This window comes from Pipistrellus kuhlii, unplaced genomic scaffold (assembly GCF_014108245.1).
Source record: "Pipistrellus kuhlii isolate mPipKuh1 unplaced genomic scaffold, mPipKuh1.p scaffold_m20_p_18, whole genome shotgun sequence".
Lineage (NCBI taxonomy): Eukaryota > Metazoa > Chordata > Mammalia > Chiroptera > Vespertilionidae > Pipistrellus > Pipistrellus kuhlii.
The window spans coordinates 950,913-970,021 of NW_023425493.1; the positions used below are offsets into that span (position 1 = coordinate 950,913).

Genomic DNA, 19,109 nt, shown 5'->3' on the forward strand with positions numbered 1-19,109 from the left:
GGCGCTGTGGGATGGGAGATGCCACCTGGAAAAGCCCTCCGCTCCAGAGCAGACGGGGCACCGCAGCAGGGACTGGGGCCTACGCCGCGGTGACAGGCTCACATGCCTCGCTCTCACTGTTTCCACTGAGGCTGGAACCCAGGAGGGCCACGCCCGCTCACCTGAGCTCTGTTCTGTCCCATTGTTAGCACTGGCTCACAGAGGCCTGTACTGTAAGAGCATCCATGCAAAACCTACAACTAAACGTGACACGCTCAATGACGTCATTCCTGTGGTTGACGCAGGGATTGTGCAGTCTGCACGGATAAGTGGCCGGTGACGGTGTCCCTGCCCTCGGGTGAGGACTGGGACACAGAGCCAACCCGCCGGCCGGCCGGCCTGTCGCTGCAGGTGATGGTGCGACTGTGGCCACATCACTGAACTTCCTGCTGCAGCGCCTCATCGGTCCGAGGGGGAGCAGACGGCCGCTTTATAGGAAACCACTGAGGGTGAAGTGAGGTGCTTGCACGAAACAGGTGCGTGCACAGGGAGTGGCCTTCCCACAGGCGCTGTCCTACCCCTCGTCCCACCGTAAGGTGAGGTGGCAGGCGAGGCATGTCCCTCCCACCATGACTCTGCACTTTGTTCCAGCCAATGAGACAAAGCCCCTTGTTCAGAAGGTACCGTGTTCCAAAGCCATTTGCTCGCAGTCCTTTGCTGCGGAGCGGCTAGGCATCCTCCGGATGCTGCACCAGCTCTGTGATCCCGCCCACAGGGTGTCAGCGAAGCAGCGGCCTGAGCTGCAGGGTGGGATGAGACAGGCCCTGGAAGACCCAGGAAGGAGCAGTCGGGCAGTGCGCAGGCTGCCCCCTGTGCCGTCTGTGCCCTCGGGGCCGGGCTGAGGTCACCAGCAGAGCTGGGAACTTGGGTGGCGAGGGCTCTTATCAGGTCGGGACCTGGCTGGGACGAGGGGCCAGAAAGGACTAGGTGCCCTCCCCCTCACCTCTTCCCTTTGAGAGCGGGTTCCTGCCACGCCCGCGCCCAGCGCCTCCTGGCTGTGCCGTGGGGAACGGAGGGCCGAGCGTCTCATCCAGGAGCCGCTGGTGGAGCCCGGAACTCCAGGGAGGCCCTTGCTGAGTGGGGGGCACCGGGTCCCTCTGTTCCAGGGCTGGGGTCCAGCTGCAAACAGAGGGGGCCTTTTCACATCAGGACGCTCTCGAAACACAGAAACTGGCTCTGTGACTTGAGAAGTCTCTGCCATTCCTTTAGGTTTGTGTCTAAGCGGGAAGGACGAGTTCCCAGGCGGCAGCCCCGCCCTGCGGCCCTGACCCTGGGCTCCAGCTGGAGAAGTGCTCCAGGCCTGCTTCTGTGGCGTCCGCACAGGGCCGGTGAGAGAGTGAGGTCTGCTGAGAGCACAGGCCCAGCACGGACGACCGACAGGAAGGCCAGGGGGCGCTGCCAGGCGACGGCCCAGGGCGCTCCGTCCAGGGGCTCCGTCCAGGGAGGGCTGTGGTCCGGGAACAGCACACGAGGCCGCAGAGCCTGGGGTCTGACCGTTGTCTCTGGGCAGGTCACCTGGGTTCCACTCTAGTTGAACAAGGTCACTGTCTCAATTCCGTCTCCTGCCAGCGGCCATCACAGGGAAGCACCTGGCGAGCAGACAGGAAGCGCTGGGCACCCAGACGTCAGGTACTGTGTGTGGTAGAGGCTGGGGCCCGTGGCCCAGAGGGAGGCAGTGCTGGGGAGGCTCTGGGGAGAAGGGCTGCCCAGCAGAGCACGGTGGGGACGGCAGGTGTGACGGGTGAGGGGGGACTGGCTCCTCGGCGGGGCGGGCCAGGGCACCAGAGGCTGGGCTTCTTGCTGAAGAGTGTGAGCCTCGGGTGGCTTTTGAGCAGGAGGGTGACGTGACGGTGTGTGTTCTGAGGGGCCTCTCTGACTGAGGCATCGGGAAGGGTGGATGTGGGGGGCGGGAGGCCCGTTGGGGGGGTTGCCCCAGTGGTGGTGCAGGCGTGAGAAGCGGAGGCTGCACTGAGGAGAAGCTGGAGAAGGAGGACGGCCGCCGGCGAGAGGGCGGCCACAAATGCTAACGGCACTGGCAGGAACCCTGGCGGGAGCTCTTCGTCACCTGCAGGCCCGGGCATCCCGCTGGGTCCTCACCTACAAACCTCGAAGGGCGGGCGGGCGAGGCGGGAGGACATGGCTGCCCTCGGAGCTGCAGGGCAGGCGGACGGGACGCTGATCACCTCCGGTGGGAATTAGAAAGGAAGGCACGTTCGGCAGGGAGGGCGTGACAGGCAGCACCACCGCTGACAAAGGCACCAGCGGAACCCTGACCCGAATGGGTCAGCCTCATCGCCAGGGTCCCACAGGACAAAGGGGCAGGCTGCCCACTTCCAGTTACTCAGGAGATAAACCCCGGAGCTCAGGACTGCCGACAGCCCACCAAGCGCACGTGCCCGGTGAGAGGGAGAGAGGAGAGAGACAGACAGAGAGAGGCTGACTGAGATTTATCTCCCAGGTCCACGCGCCCCGGCACTCGGTGTGGGAAAAGCTGCGAGGGAGGAGGGGCGGGACGGCTCCTCTTTATGAATGATCCTGACGTGGGTGTCACAGGAATAAAGTCAACAGATGGGGATGCGTTTGTGAGAAAGGGAAGAGACAGATGGAGCCGGGAGCACGGCTCCCTTCAGCTGCCTCCAGGGAAGGGAGGCCGGTGAATGTTACGCATTTCCTGGAGGATGAGCTCCTCCCCAGGGCGGCAGGAGGCTGGGCGGAGGAGGAGCCGGTGGTCTCCCTGACGGAGCAGGAGGAGCAGGAGAACCAGAGCGAAGGAGGGCAGAGCGGCCTCCCATTCATTCCCAGCAGCTCCGTCTCCTGACAGACAGGGTGTGGGCGGCTGCTCAGCTCCCGAACCCCAGATGGTGGCTCCAGCTCAAAGGGGACAAAGCACGCGCACAGAGCCCGCAGCCTAGAGCCCACGACACGGAGGCCACGGCACAGAGGCCATGGCACAGAGGCCACGGCACGGAGGCCACGGCACAGAGGCCACGGCACAGAGGCCATGGCACAGAGGACACGGCACACGGCACAGAGGCCATGGCACAGGGGACACGGCACAGAGGCCACGGCACAGAGGCCACGGCACAGAGGGCACGGCACAGAGGACACGGCACAGAGCCCACGGCACAGAGCCCACGGCACGGAGGGCACGGCACAGGGGACACGGCACAGAGGGCACGGCACAGAGGCCACGGCACAGAGGGCACGGCACAGAGGCCATGGCACAGAGGCCACGGCACAGAGGCCATGGCACAGAGGGCACGGCACACGGCACAGAGGCCACGGCACAGAGGACCCGGCACAGAGGCCATGGCACAGAGGCCACGGCACAGAGGCCATGGCACAGAGGGCACGGCACAGAGGCCATGGCACAGAGGGCACGGCACACGGCACAGAGGCCACGGCACAGAGGACCCGGCACAGAGGCCATGGCACAGAGGGCACGGCACAGAGGCCATGGCACAGAGGGCACGGCACAGAGGCCACGGCACAGAGGACACGGCACACGGCACAGAGGCCATGGCACGGAGGGCACGGCACACGGCACAGAGGGCACGGCACAGAGGACACGGCACAGAGGCCACGGCACAGAGGCCACGGCACAGAGCCCACAGCACAGAGGCCACGGCACAGAGGCCACGGCACAGAGGCCACGGCACAGAGGCCATGGCACAGAGGGCACGGCACAGAGGCCATGGCACAGAGGGCACGGCACAGAGGCCATGGCACAGAGGGCACGGCACACGGCACAGAGGCCACGGCACAGAGGACCCGGCACAGAGGCCATGGCACAGAGGCCACGGCACAGAGGCCATGGCACAGAGGGCACGGCACAGAGGCCATGGCACAGAGGGCACGGCACAGAGGCCACGGCACAGAGGACACGGCACACGGCACAGAGGCCATGGCACGGAGGGCACGGCACACGGCACAGAGGCCATGGCACAGAGGGCACGGCACAGAGGACACGGCACAGAGGCTACGGCACAGAGGCCACGGCACAGAGCCCACAGCACGGAGCCCGGGTGGAAGGCGACACGGAGGAAGCCCTCCTGCTTCCCACCGGGTACCAGGTCCAGCCCTCTCCACCAATTCATTCATCTTTCTGTTTTTGTTTTGTTAATCCTCTCCTGAGGATGTACAGGTATTTCCGTTGACTTTCAGGGGGCGTGGAAGAGAGAGGGAAAGACAGAAGCATCGATGTGAGAGAAACACATTGAGTGGCTGCCTCCTGCTCGAGCTCTAGGCTGGGGCCGTGATGGAGGCTGCAACCAAGGTACATGCCCTTGACCGGAACTGAACCCAGGACCCTTTGGTCTGCCAGCAAATGCTCTGCCCGCTGGGCCAAACCAGCCGGGGCCACTCATTCATCTTTCCACAAAAGACATGCCCTCTCGTCAGCTCCTGTCTGTGAGAGAGGAGTTTTGGGTTTCTTTGAAAAAGCCAGTGACAGGGCGGGCTTTGGGGGACCTGACCACCTCCTACGCTTGATACCGTTAAGAAGGCACACTTCAGCCCCGGTTCCTTGATTCTCAAGCTCCGCCAGAGAAGATGCTGGTGGGTGCCCTCAAGCTGGGCTGGGTCCATTCTCCTCAAAGGGAATGCAAAGGTGCACCTGCTGAACGGCCCTGGGACAACAGAGCGAGCCGCGTCTGCATCCTCAGAACCCCGACTCCCGACTCATCTTCCATTTCCCATCAGGTTGTTTCTTCCGTGTTCGCCTTCCGAGTCAGAGGCCCCTAAACACGGAGCCAAGACAGGCGAGCCCATCTTGGGAATTCTCCCGCCCGCCTCACTCCCCCCTGTCCAAGCACATCTGGGCTGCAGGTTGGCATGTCGCCCACGCCCTCCAAGGGAAAGGGCTTCTCCTCGGCCCGGGGTGGGTGGGGGTGGGGGTGGGGGTGGGGGTGGGCGGTGGGTGGGGGTGGTGCTGGGAAGGGCCCATGTGGCAGGGGACGCTCACCTGCTCTGGGCTGCGTGAGGGGGAGGGCCGAGCCAGGCATTTTCCCAATCCCCTCCCAGCGGCTCCTCGACTTTGAGAGTCAGCAGAATGGCCAGCCGTCTGTTCACGACCAAAGACAAACTCAAGCCGGACACGGTGCTGGCGCCCGAGGGCCATCTCCGCACTTCCACGTGAAGAGGCTGACTCTGCTGGCTGCCCAGGGAACGGAACTCAAACTCAGGACCAGAGGCCAAGGGGATGGGGCAGCGGCCGAGGGGAGGACGGTCAGAAAGCGCTTCTCTGTCTGCGCCTCTGGCCTGGGGCCGGTCACGGCTCCCGAGCTGGTTTCTTCATTTGCCAGAGAAGCAGTGTGGCCCTGCCTCGCCCCTCACACTCCTCTCAGCCCAGAGAAGGCGCTGCTGACACAGCTCAGGCCCAGGGCCTCCCTGAGGGCAGTCGCCGCCATTTTGCTGAAAAGGCTTTTGACCCCAAGGGCCAGTTTCTACCTTTTCCGTTCAGGGTTTTATGGCGCCTGGGACCCCAAAGACGATACATACTTAGGACCACAGTCGCTATCTGAGTCGCTTCTTCTACCTCTGAATTAAAAGGCTCCATCAGTGGGTCAGGGGTGGCTTACTCAGCGATGCTCAAATCAGAACCAGAAGGCCAACTGGAGGGCAAGGTGGACGGACAGCAGGAGGAGCCCGGGACACCTCCCTCCCTCTCCGCAGGGGAACGCCCCTTTGGCCCAGGGGCCGGGAGACCCCGACTTCCTCCCCAGAAGCTCTGGGTCCTCTGCCTTCCTCATGCTCGGGCTCTGCTTACCACCTTGAGGCCAGGACCTCCATCTCTCCCCTGGTCTCACCTCAGCCAGCGAGCATGAGCATACACACAAAGCCATCGAGTTCCTAGCAATTCTGAGCGCCTAACCGATTCCCTGGGCTCTGAGCTCCGGCCCGGGGCTCGCTGCCTGGGGTTCAGGCAGGGCCAGGTCCAGGAGGCGGTCAGAGAGTGGAGGCCACGGAGGGACACAGTGAGGCAGCGGTGCAGTACGGACACGGGGACAGGGGCATACTCAGCACCAGGACGGGAAGGGCGGGCTGTGTGCGGTGAGGGCGATCAGAAAAGCCCTCGGGCTGTGGACAGGGACAGCTGCCGTCTCTTCTTGGAGTGCTGTCCCTTTGGAGGAAAAGGGAGCTGAGACCCAGGGAGCAGGATGGATGGGACATCTGCGGTGGCTGCCAGCTCAGGCCAGACCTTCCCGCAGGAACGGGGACCCAGGACGAGCAACATAGAAGCCCGAAGCAGGCTGGCACGATTCTGCCTGGAGCAGGCTGGAGGCAAGGCGGCGAGGGCTCCTCCAGAGCGCTTCCTGAGTCTCTGGGGCTCCCCCGAGAGGGGTGGGGCTCCCCTCCTCAGGGTGGGCCCCCCGGCCACCTGCCCACGGTGCCCCAGCACAACACTCAGCACCCAAGTGCGGAAAGCACACCAGCTGGTCGTCCGCTGTGCAAAGGGCTCTGCCAGGCCCACAGGTTCCCTCCATGTATGAGTTTCCAGCCCCTCCCGGTGTGTGCTGGGCACACAGTGAACATCTGGCCGTTATTTCTCCCCCCACAGTTAAAAACATTTAACCTCAACGTGAAAGCCCGCCACGCACCAGGCACTGCTCGGAGCGCTTCATACGTGTTAGCTCGTCTCCGCTGCCCCACAGCCTGGGACGGGGAAGCTCCCCACCCGCAGGGAGTCAGTGGCGGAGGCAGGGCTTGAACGAAGGGACAGAGGACGCCCGGCCTTTTAACCGAGCGCAGGGCGATGAGCGCTGGGCTGGGAGCTGGGAAGCCCGGCCTTCCCCGTGGGCGCCTCCTGTTCGGGGGTCGTTTTTAATGACGGCAGCAGCGACACTGCCTCTCTGGCCTGTGCCCACCCACACGGCCCTTCCACCCACACGGCCCCAGAGGCGGGAGGTCAGGGGTGCAGAAGGCTGCCAACACCAAGCACTCAAATCTCCGGTGATATTTTTTAAAGAGCGTGTTTCCTGGGCCTCCAGAAAATTGTGAAATGCCTTTCAGACACGCGCAGTTGGGCAAGAACGCTTGCAATCGTTATCAGACGTTCCGGTCATTTGCTGGTCTCAGCCCTCCCCGAGGCCCATTTTCCTCTTTCCGTGCAGCAATGACCTTAAGGACGGAGGCTGGAGCGCAGGTTGAGTCCTCTGACCCCGGGGCTCCATTCTGGCCCAGGGCTGCGCTCTTTGGAAAGCCTGTTTCTTCCGGGAGACAGGGACCATGTGAATGCCAGCGGGCTTTACGTGAGACAGGATTTGTGTGAAAGGCCGAGCAGCTCACGGCTGTCCTAGGGGCTCACCTGACAGTCAGGGGGAGACGCAGCCTGGATGTCTGACAGCACAGGAGGGAGGGACAGCTCCTGGGCCACCTGGAGCCCAGGCCCAGCCGACAGTGACAGTGCTGCTGCCCCCCTCCCTGCCCCACCCCGAGCCTGCCCCACCCCTCCCTGCCCCACACCGAGCCTGCCCCACACCGAGCTGCCAGGCCGGGCACTCCTGGAGACACCTACCACTCTGAAGCGTGTTTCTCAGAAAAAGGAGAGGCTTTCCTAAAGAACCGAATTCACTGAGTTGAATTGTTATTTACACACACAGACTTGTTTTAAAATAAACGCAGTCCTTTGAAGATCCCAGCGGGTCTGCCAATCAGCTGTTGATGGGGACCCTCCCCCCTCCAATCCAGCCTGGGCACAGCAAACTGCGCCGGCCCCCTGCACCCCGGGTCCCCCTGCACCCCGGGTCCCCCCGCCCCCCTGCAGGGGAAGCAGATGTGACAGTCAGGTGCTCTCTGCTAAAATGCCTCAAGTTCACAAAAAAGAAAAAGAAAAGAATGGAGAGAAATCCAGCTAAACACCACGACAGAAACAATCCCCCGGCGGCTAGGCTGCCCCTCCCAGAGCCCCGTCTGTCCCGGCCCCCCCCCGGCTGCCGCTGAGCCTGCTGCCCGGCCCCTCACAGTCTGTCACTCTGACACACTCGGCTCCTGTTTCTGCCTGAGCCGCCAGGGCATGGAGCGCCTGGCCCGTCTGCGGGCAGGAACCGGGGCACGTACAGCGCAGCACTGGGCTGGGGGGCGAGGGGGCGGAAAGAGACTGGGTGTTGGGGACCCAGAGTGAGCCCAGTTTGTCCTCCCTCCGGCGGTGAAGCCCTCCCGTTTCCTGCCATCTGTGACGGCCTCTCTGGGGAGACCCTCTCCTTTTCCACTTGCAAACCACGGCCTGTGGCCTGCGGACACTGGGAACAGGCTGGTCTTGTTGCTCCCGGCAACGGTGGAGACATCCCTTGGGGAGCTGGCGGCTGCGCCCAGTGCAGGCAGCCACCTCTGCCCACAGGTGGACCCTCACCAAACGGTGGGGGTGCGGCTTACTGCTTGACAGCCAGGGGCCCCTGCCCTGGTCCAGGAGCGAGCCGCCGGCTCCCGCCGGTCCCCTGTGGCAGTGCTGCCGGCCGCAGCGGGGATCACTGGCTATGGCGTCGGGGCCTGGGTCAGAGCCTGTCCTCTCCTCACGGTGGGTCACCGCCCCCTCGGGGCTTCAGCGCCCCCATCTATAAAACCAGCAGCTGGGCTGGAGGACCTCAGGCACCACCCCAAACCCCCAAGTCGGGGTGAGTCTGCTCCCCCAGGTACATTATTTTCCAGCTGCTCTCTAATCTAGATTCTGGGGTGACTGGGATCTGATAGCAGCCACTTCCGAGGTCACCGGAAGGGTAGAGTGCTGATCCGGGTGCTGGGATGGTCCCTTGGGTCTGACCCATGACCCTTGCTCAGTGCCAGCATGTTCTGAGCAGCCAAGCAAACCAGCTGGGAGGTGAGGTGAACCCCACTCCCGTTTCCCAGGCCTCCTCGCGAGGACTAAGCGAGCGTGTGGGCAATATCCACTCCCGGCCACGAGGCAGGGGAACCCCATAGGAGTCCCTGGAATGCTGGTTTCCAACCCCAGCCCCTCGCTTACTAGCTGGGTCACGTGGGCAAGCTGGGTCCGTCGGCCTCAGTCTGGCCTCCTTACTTGGGACGGGAGGGGACGGGACGGGAGGGGACGGGACGGGAGGGGTTGGGATGGGCGCCAGCTCCCTGGGCAGCGGCCGGGAAGCGGTTGGAGCTAGCAGGTGCCCAGCAAATGCTGCTGCGATTGCACCTAGGGGCCTTTGAGGAGACCGTCGGCAGATTTCTGCCCGTTCCTGAGCGTGGACTCTGGTTCTAGAAAAGAGGCTCCGGACCCCGAAGGCCGAGCAGCCGTCTCCCATAGGAGGCGGGTTTCCTTTCGGGGCACGCACACCATCATCCTTCCTTACAGCGCAAAGGCTGTTCATGCAAGTCTGACAGACTGCAGGCTGGAGTCGCTCAGAGAACCTGGTCTTGAGGCCCGAAGGTGAGGGGGGGGACGGGACACTTTAATGGAAGCTCCACCAGGTCTCTCAGGAGGAGGAGGAGGAGGAGGAAGAGGAGGAAGAGGAGGAGGAGGAAGAGGAGGAAGAGGAGGAGGAGGAAGAGGCGGCGGCAGTCTCCTCTCAGGAGAGCTCGTCTGAATGCCTTCAAGCCTCATGCCCCCACATCCTGGATCCTGACTCTCTGTGCCCCTGAAGGCTGGGCCAAGCAGCACCTCACTGCTTGGTTATGGTTCCCTGTGCTCCCACCACCACGCGTGCCCAGGCGCCCCCCTCCCCCCTCCCCCTCCCCCCTCCCCTATCCCCCGGCCTGCCCCTCCAGGACCTGCACGGCGGCGATTTACTGCCTCCCGTTAGTCAGGCCCTGACAGCCTCGCGCGGCTGCCCAGCTCGGCCCATGAGCCGGCGCTGAAAGGCCGGCTCCGGAGGGAGCGGTCAGGCTGCCATCACCCCCGAGGGGCACAGGCCTGATGTATAATATTTTGTGTTAACCTGACGGCCCGGCATTCCTCTTTGCTTTTGTTGAACATGTTTCCGTGTTCTCATCCACCCTCTCTTGTCCTCAGAGGCCTCTGGGCGCTGACCCGCTCGGAAGGGCTCCGTGTACGCGGCTCCTGTCCTGGTTGGCTGGCCGTGCACTTGGCACAGGAGGGCACTAGGGCAGGAGGCAGAGGCCTGGGCGCCAGGTCTGGTTTGACCAGTACCTGCCAGTGACCCTGAGTAAGCTATTTCATCTAACACCGGGAAAACAGCTGCCTTAAATAGGTTTCGTGGTTAATGTGAGGTTAACTATGGGAGGCCCTCTTACAAAGGGACAAAGCTGTGAATGTGTGTATTATTAAACATACGTTGTAAAGAATCTATTAGAGTCTCAGACACAATTTATTTGTGGTGCCGGTCTCGTCTGTCCCCCAGCCTGGGAACCAACCCCACAGTCCCTGGCGCGGACCACGTGGTTTCCATCCTCTCACCACGCCCAGAGCCACGGCTCAGAGCCAACCCGGAGGGTGGCTTCCACTGGGACTTGGAAGACAGAAGACAGCCGTCCCTGTGCCCTCTGGCTCCCAGTCTGGACCTTCTGTGCCCGACCACACCCGCCGGTGCCCTCAGGCTGACCCAGCGTCACCCCCTGGTGGCACGGTCGCCCTAGCAGGTGCCCAGCACTTGGAGTCAGGAGAGCCCTCCACCGCGGCACCTCCCTTGGTTCCTTAGGAAACAGCACATTCACGTGCAGGCATGAGAGACACGGAACTGTTCAGGGACCTGCAAAGGTCACAGCGCTGGCACTGGGCCTCAGCGGCTGTGTCTTTAACGGGCACCGTCAGCACGACCAGCTGGCTGGCTGTCCAGCGCCTGAGCGGCAGGGTCCCGCGCCAACAGGTCTCCCAGGTGAGCATCCGGAGCCACAGGCGTGTCCCGGGAGCCGGTGGGAGAGCCAGGTCCTCCCAGGGCCTCTCTCCTCCAAGTGCTGAGCGGAGGGATGAACAATTCCCAAGGCAGCGCCTGAGGGGCCGGGCGACTGCCGGCTGGGCCAGGGCTGCCCTTGGGGCTGACAGAGGCCACGGGCAGCTCTCGGAGGAGCCTGGACGGCCAATGTGGGGCCCTGAGCTGAGGCACCCCACCTCGCCATGAGCGCCCCACACCTCACCCATAATGTCGTCTGTTCCCCTTCCCGTGGCGGGACCTCCCAGACTCTGAACACAGTCCCTACGCCTGCACACGCACCCCCCTTCTTACGAACCTACCGCAACCCCCAACAGCTCAGTGATCTTTGTGGGCAAGACGGGGTTCGCCTATGGCTCTGTCCGGTGGGGACATCCACACTATGGGCCTCTCTGCCCTGGGGGTGGGGACTCCAGCCCTCCCAGGGGCCTGGCACCCGCGGGCCCTGCCTCGGAGTGGCCACCACCTGCTCTGTGGCTGCTAACTGCAGGTTCCCTCTGCTCTCATCACAGCCGATCACAGGTCACAGCCACTTCCTGTGGTTCGTGTTCACACAACCAGCTACTGCCCTCTGTTGTCCGTGGCAACTTTTCCCGCCAGGGGGCCTAAGTGCCTGGCTGAGAGAATGGCAGGATCACCGACTTGAATCCCGAGGACAAAGCTGAGCATCTCCCCAAATGCCAGGGAAAAGCTGGGCCAGTGATGGCGGGAACCTTAGCCAGGAGGTCTGTGTGCTGACACGAACGGAATGCTAACCTGTCCCGCCACAGCTGGGCCCGGCAGGACCAGGGGCCAGAGGCATCCCAGCTCAGCCAATCGCTGGACGTGAGGCCTCCGGCAAATCCTCTGACCTCGCCATCCTGTCTCCCATCGATAACAGGACAGAATCACAGCATCCGGCTCACAGGGCCACAGGGAGGGCCAGAAGGGCCAAGCGAGCGGGAGGGAGGGGTCGGGGGTGGGTCCTGAGGCCCTGCCTTCCTCACCAGGCCCTGCACTTCCTCACCCAGTCGCCCTCTTCCTTGACCTGGAACTTCGTGAAGCACTTGCACATCGGCCTGGACAGCAATGACCTCGCTGCCACGGGGAAGGTCACAGACACCCTGCGGGCGGCCCACACGCCTCTGCCCGCTTCCACGTCCCCCAGCGCTGTGCAGCGATCTAGCACCCCAGGCTCTCCAAACCGTGTCCTTTCTAACCCCCACTGATTTCTCCCCTGAGCCCCCGAGTTCTTTCTCCATCATCTGTCATCCACCCACCTCTCCCATCCCCACCTCGGGACTCAGAGTTGTGTTTTATCTGCAGTCAGCTAATGCTCTGATAAGATCTGCACCCCTCCCGCCTCCTTCCTGAGAGATGGAGAGATTACAGGCCCAGGGGCAGGCCAGTTGTCAAGGGCAGTCAGGGCTTCCTTGGGGACAGGAAGTGGCTCTAGACCAGGGGCCCCCAGTGTTTCTGGTGAGAAGCAGCTCTGGCTACTTCCTGGTCAGGAGCCCGTGCCTGGGAACGGAGTGGGACTGAGGGGATGGGTGTGGGCACAAGTGGCCTGGACACCCATCGGGCTCCTTGGACAGACAGGGCAAGCTGGGTCCGCAGGAGGCATCTCGGTGGGCAGCGAAGGACCCACCCATGGCCACACTGCATGCCCAGGCAGGGGAATGCGGGAGGTTGGCTTTGGGGCACTGGTGGCTGGGCAGGGCGGGCATCTCAGCAATGGCCAGTCTCACGTCCACAGTCCTGGCTCAGGCCCGAGTGGGTCATGCGGGCGGAGCAGGACTACGGCAGGCTCTCTGTCATGTCTCCTTGGGGACTTAGAGGCCGCAGTGTTTGCTGAACACCATTCCCGGCTCCTGCTGCACAGGGGCCACGGGGACAGAGGACATGGCAGAGGAAGCCTGTGCCGAGGAGGCAACGCGGAACAAAATGGCAGGAAGCACCGCGACGGGAACTGTCCGCGTGCTGAGGGCGGCGGAGGGTCCGGACCCCAGGGCGTGTGGGTTTAAGAGGAAAAGCTAACACGAGGAGAAGAAAGACTATCTGAGGTCAGACAAATGGCTCATTTATTTATCTTCGTCAGATGTTTCTTGACCCTGTGCTGGGGCCCAGCGCTGTTCGTTCGTCGAGAATAAAACGGACTGAGGTTGCAGGAGCCGAGGCAGTGAAAACCAGTGCAGTGAAAACCAGCAATTCTCTCCCTGCGTGGACCGTACACGGTGGAGGGAAAGACTGCCCTAAAGGGGGGGAGACAGGGCTCTCTGCAGAGCTAGCTGCTGAGACCTGGAGGGCGAGTGGGATTTGCTAGGAGAGGGTGGGCACGGAGAGTACCTCAGACAGAGCAGCCCATGAAGAGTCTGGGTTGGGACCAAGCTGGTCCCTTGGGAGAAATGGGAAAAGCTGGCCTGGCTTGGGGACAGAATTCAGAGAGTGGGAGACATCCTCAAAGTTCACCCGATTGCATGGAAGTCACTAAAGGGCGTAAGCAAAAAAAGTGGTAGCACTTACATCTTTAAAACGTCACTCAGGCTGCCGTGCGGGGAAGGACCTGGAGGCGAGGAGTTTGGTTAGGAAGCCTCTGTCGGAGCCAGGGCAGTGATGGCGACGTGTCCTGAGATGGAAGGGGTGGCCACAGGGAGTGTGGCCAGTCAGAGCTGTCCAGTGGCCGCAGGGAGTGTGGCCGGACAGAGCCATCCTGTGATCACAGGGAGTGTGGCCGGACAGAGCTGTCCGGTGGCTGTAGGGAGTGTGGCCGGACAGAGCTGTCCGGTGGCCGTAGGGAGTGTGGCCGGACAGAGCTGTCCGGTGGCCACAGGGAGTGTGGCCGGACAGAGCTGTCCAGTGGCCGCAGGGAGTGTGGCCGGACAGAGCTGTCCAGTGGCCGCAGGGAGTGTGGCCGGACAGAGCTATCCTGGTCGCCATAGAGAGTGTGGCCAGTCAGAGCTGCCCGGGAGACATCAGCAGGACTGGAGTGTGGAGCCGAGGTGTGGGGGGATAGCTAGAGTGACACTGATGTGGATTCGGGGTGGGCACTGCAGTCAAGGGTTCAGGTCTGAATTTGAAAAGCTTGAGATGCCACCCCGATGGCCAAGGGGAAATGTGGGTAGACACACACCCCCTGAAGCTGCAGGTGACTGCTTCCCGTGGAGAGCATCAGCGGCCCCTGGGATGGATGATATCGCCCAGGGAGTAGCCCTAGCCGGTGTGGCTCAGGGGATACAGTGTCAGCCTGTGGACTGAAGGGTCCGGTGTTTGATTCTGGTCAAGAGCATATACTCCAGTTGCCAGCTCCAGTACGGGGCATGCAGGAGGCAGCTGATCAATGATTCTCTCTCATCATTGATGTTTCTATCTCTATCTCCTTCTCCCTTCCTCTCTGAAATCAATAAAAGGAAGGAAGGAAGGAATCTCGCAGGGAGCATGTAGAGAGAGCAGAGTCCTGATGAACTGCCTTTTCAGGTAAGAGACAGAGAAGAAGCTGGACAAACAGCACGGAAGCTCGACGAAGGCAGTGAGTGAGGTGAGGAGGCCGTCAGCCACAGGGAATGATGCTGAGGAGGTGAGTGTGACATGGACAGCACAGAGGAACTGAGTGTGAGCCGTGTGGAATGAATGGAACCTGCCTGGTGGAAGGAGAGGTGACAGAGGGAGGGGTACAGTCAGATCTCCAGTGATGGTGGCTCAAAGGGAAGACTAGAGAGACAGGTAGAGCTGAAGGAGGGGAGGGAGCTAGGACCTCCTGGCTCCTAAAGTTCCACCCAGGCCAGCGTCCTCCGCACCATGAGCCTGGGCTGATCCGAGAGTTCATTCCCTTCCAGCTCGAGAAGACGACCCACATGGGCTCCCCATCGGCCTCAGCTTCCCCTCCTCTGACCTTGACATAGGACCCCATTTCTGGTTCAAACCTCCCTCAGGGAACCTCTTGGGTTGGACTCTATGATCCAAAACTCCCACCATAAAGGTCTCATGTCTTACTGAAAAGCCCCATGTGCCTGGGAGGTCTGAAGGCATGGAGCGCCTCCTGATACTCCGACCTCGACTTGGTTTTTCCAGACCACATGCCCGAGGACTTCCCCAACACACCCCAGCCCCCCTCTAGAACCCTCTCCCACAGTCTCCACTTGGAAGCTCACTCCAGCCCCACCCCTTCCCTGGCATTTGCTGTTTTCGATTCAGAGTCAGTCTTCCTTGCCCAGTGGAATCTCGTCCATTCAAGTCCAGTCCAGTCCTCACGCCTCCAGAGAACCCTGCCCGGTGCCCCAGCCTCTCCAGCATCCCCCCACCTCTCACACTGAGGAGCAGGGAAGCTGCCCACATGTTCCAGAACGTCGGGGGCCCTCGGAAACACGGGTTTGTTGACGGGTGGGATGAGAAAAGCAGCGGCCCCTCCTCACTGACGGATGAGACCCGCGTCTCCACGGCTGCGGCTGCAGGGCTCACGAGACAATTAGTGCTCCCCATCCCGCCGCCACAGAAGCATCAGAGCCAGTTCCATCGCTTGACTTCAAGTTCAAGTGAAGCTCCGACCATCATAATCTTCATCAGCTATTTCAGAACCCTATTCTTGGAAACGTTAAAAATTTAAACCACAAAAGTTCACGTTTTCTATTAAGCCATTAGAGTTTTCTTGCCGTTCTGAGTTGTGGATTTCCTCAAAAAGGCAGCTTTCTAACCCCAGTCCTCTCATCCCGTCATGCTTCGCGCAATAACAAGTGATTGCGCACGGGTGCGGGTTTTTTCCACTCCAGGGGCCGGCGGAAGTGGACATAAAACCCAGCGGACTGCAGCGACGCATGTCATAAGAGCTCCCGTTAAAAAGTTGACACTGGCCAAGTTCTCGGGCATCAGCATTTTGTGGGAATCGGTTCAATCAAATCTGGGCTCCAAGTGGCCTTAAACAGAGCAATTACTGCAGCCACAGGGGGCGGGCGGAATCTGGACACGGACCCAGCATAACGGACTTTCAGACTTCTCGGGGACCGTCCTTGCTCCCCGGCATCAACAACTTGAAAACCAACAACCTTACAACACTGGAAGTAGCAAAAAAACACACACAAAAAACCTTAGAACACTGGAAGGAGGCAAAGCTTTCCCCAGTCCCGAAGGTGAGAACTCTGAGGCCCCTCAGCCCCAGCGCTGGCACCAATTCATGCCCATCAATGTCCTTCCAGCACGGACACACCCTCCCCCCGAGTCCAGGAAGTTCAACCCCCACCTCTGTTTCCATCTCCCTGCCACTTCTCCTGAGGCTGGACACATTTCCTTTTTGGAGAATTCTTCACGTATTTGCCTTTGGTTTGCTTTTTAAAAGAGATTAAGGTAACCAAGAGCCCTGGCTGTGTGGTCCTGGGAACCCCGAGGCTGTTTCTGTCCTGTTCCTCTGGCTCCTCTACTAGGGACCCAGGTTTCGATCACTGCCCCCCTCCCCCATCAAGGTTATACTGCCCTCAGGGCCAGGGCGGGGGGCCGAAGGGAGGGCACCCTTACCCTGTCCGGGCCTTTCTCTGACTTGGTTGGAAAAAACAGGTTTCTAAAAACCAAAATAAAACAAAAACAAAAAAACCAGCTTGAAGAGACACGTATGTTCAAATATAATCATTCTTTTTTAAAAAAAAATATATTTTATTGATTTCTTACAGAGAGGAAGGGAGAGAGATAGAGAGCTAGAAACGTCAATGAGAGAGAAACATCGACCAGCTGTCTCTTGCATACCCCCTGCCGGGGATGTGCCCGCAACCGATGTACATGCCCTTGACCGGAATCGAACCTGGGACCTTTCAGTCCGCAGACCGACGCTCTACCACTGAGCCAAACCGGTTTCGGCCAAATATAATCATTCTTTTTGAGGGCGTGTCTGTTTTTAAAAATGATGTGATTCACCCCAAATGACAGGCTCCCCATTTCTCAGACCCAGCCACCCCTGGGAAGGAGGAGAACGGAGTGTGGGGGCCTGAGGGCCGTGTTCACACACCTTCAGCAGAAACAGCTTTCTCCTGCCCCGAGCTTTTGTGCTGGAAAAGTGCAAACCCTCCTGGGGGAGGACGGAGTGACCTGTCAGCATTCCTTTTAGCACCGCCGACCAGCGGGCTGCCCTGCTGCAGGGAGCCGGCGAGCGGCTGCAGAAGATGGCCTGACCCATATCCACGCTCGCTGGGTGGACCTGGGGATTCTAGAGTTTGGGATTAATAACCGAAATGAGGCTGACTTCCAGAAAAGGGGCTCCCTGTGGGCTGCAAGCTAATTAGGGTGCCCGGACCTGCCCTGGAACAGCAGGAGGAACGCAGGCCCAACCCTGTCAGCCGCTGCGGCCGCACCCGCGCAGAGCCTGCTTCTGAAGGGAGGCTGGCGGGGAATTATGAACATTTAGTAAATAAGAGAGCCCTAGAGGCCACCGCACCAGCCACCGCACCAGCCTGCGGTCCGCCCCTGGTGGCCGGGGAGGCTGGGTCTGCACCTGGCCGCGCACCGGCACCGGCACAGCAGCGGCGCTGCTGAAAGCAGTTGGAGAGCTCCCAGATTCGGAGGAACGGGCCTTCCCGGCGCCGCAATGAGGAAAGTTCTGGAGTAAGTTAAGACTGTGGAGCACCACACGCACAGCGGGCGAACCTGCCAGGGCCGCTGGCACAGGCCCCCAGTCCTGCTCGGCCTGACGCGCCCGGTGTCCCTGCTCCCGCCGCCCAGAACGCCTCCCAAGGGCGCCCGGCCAGACGGCGGTTCTGCCGGGCTGGCCACTCCAGATGGAAATGCCTCCGGCTCCGGCCCGGGGGACCAGGGCGGGATTTCATCAGTCAGAGGAGCACGAGCAGGATCCTCATCCCCGCCAGGGCGCCCGGGACCTGCTTCGCCAAAGGACGCGCGGCACAGCCCATGCGCCCCCGCGCTCCCCTCCGCTCCTCTCTCCACAGGTCCCCCAAACTCTTCCCGGAAAGCCCCCAAACCACAGGCGACGCCCCGAAACCCCCAGGGCGCCGGCCAGCCACCCCCAGCTCTCTCTCGAACACTCCTCGCCGCGTCCTCTGCGCCCCACACCGTCTCCGCGCTCTCGGGGAGCCAGACGCAAACCACGAGGAACTGCTTCGCGAGGAGCCTCCCCGCGCCCGCCCAGTCCCTGAGACAAAAGCGCAGGGAGGGGGAGAGGGAGGGAGCGGGAGGGAGGTGTAGACGGAGGATGGGGAGAGCGGAGAGAAGGAGCTGGAGGAGGTCGGGGTGGGAGCGGAGCCGGGGCCGCAGGGAGACCCGCTCCCGCCCCGCACAGCCGGTCGCTTACATGCCCAGGTCGCTGTAGGTGTTGAAGAACTCCATCTGGTTGCACGCCTGGATCCAGCCCACCACCCAGGTCTCGTGGCGGGGGATGGGGGGCATGACCACGCGCGCCGAGGCTTTGAAGTAGGGGGTCTTGTAGCGCAGGACGATGGGCGAGGTCTCCTCGATGCGCGTGGGGCACTGGTCGATGGTGGCGCACACGTCGTACACCACGATGTTCTCGCGCCGCACCCGCGCCTTGCAGGCGATGCTCTGGACGCAGCCCATCCTGCCGCCCGGCCTGCGCGGCGCGGGGCGCGGGGGCCGCCGGGGGGCCCGTCACGCCGGCTCGGCCACGCGCCTCCCGCGCCCGGGGCGGCTCAGCGCGCGCCTAGGAGCGGGGCGCCGCCGCCGGCCATCCTCCGGGGAAGCCCCCTCCTCCCGCCGCCGCGCGGGGTCCGGGCAGCCCGCCCCCGCCCCGCCACGCCCGCCCCTCGCTCCGGCGGGGCGCGGAGCCTGCGCTCCTAGGCGGGGAGGGGCGCCCCCACCGGCTCCGGCGCCCGCGCGGAGGGCAGGGCAGGGAGCGGCGCTGCGGGGAGGGGCGCCCGCCTCGGGCCGGAGCCCGCCGCCCCTGGCCGGAGAGGCGGCGGCGGCCGCATGGAGCCCGGTTCCTCTGCCGCCGCCGCCGCTGCATGAACCTCTGCACCGCGGCCGCCCCCCGCGAGCAGCGCACCCAGCGGCGGGCGGCCGGCGGCGGCGGCGGCGGCGGAGGCGGGGGATGCGCTCCTCCGGCCCCGCCCGCGGCGGGGGGGGTGGGCGGCGACCCGGGCGGAGGGCCGGCGGGCCGGGCGGCCGGGACGCGATCGCGGAGGAAACTGGCTGCGCGCGGAGTTTTGTCCCTCTCCGGCTGCCGTCCGCGTGGGGGGTGCTGTGCAGGGTGGGGGTGTTTAAAGGGCCTCGGGCGCCCGGCGAGGCCGACACGTGGACCGGGCCTGCAGG

General features: G+C 62.7%; 1 protein-coding gene across 1 annotated transcript in view; it reads right to left on the reverse strand.

Moving 5' to 3' along the window:
* Nucleotides 1–18,901, reverse strand: part of FAM78B (family with sequence similarity 78 member B) — a 38,695-nt gene extending 19,794 nt beyond the window's left edge. Inside the window, exon 1 of the mRNA XM_036442692.2 lies at nt 18,136–18,901. Coding sequence (XP_036298585.1) covers nt 18,136–18,398 — 263 coding nt within the window. The 5' untranslated portion in view covers nt 18,399–18,901. The remainder of the gene's footprint in view (nt 1–18,135) is intronic.
* Nucleotides 18,902–19,109: the final 208 nt, after the last annotated feature.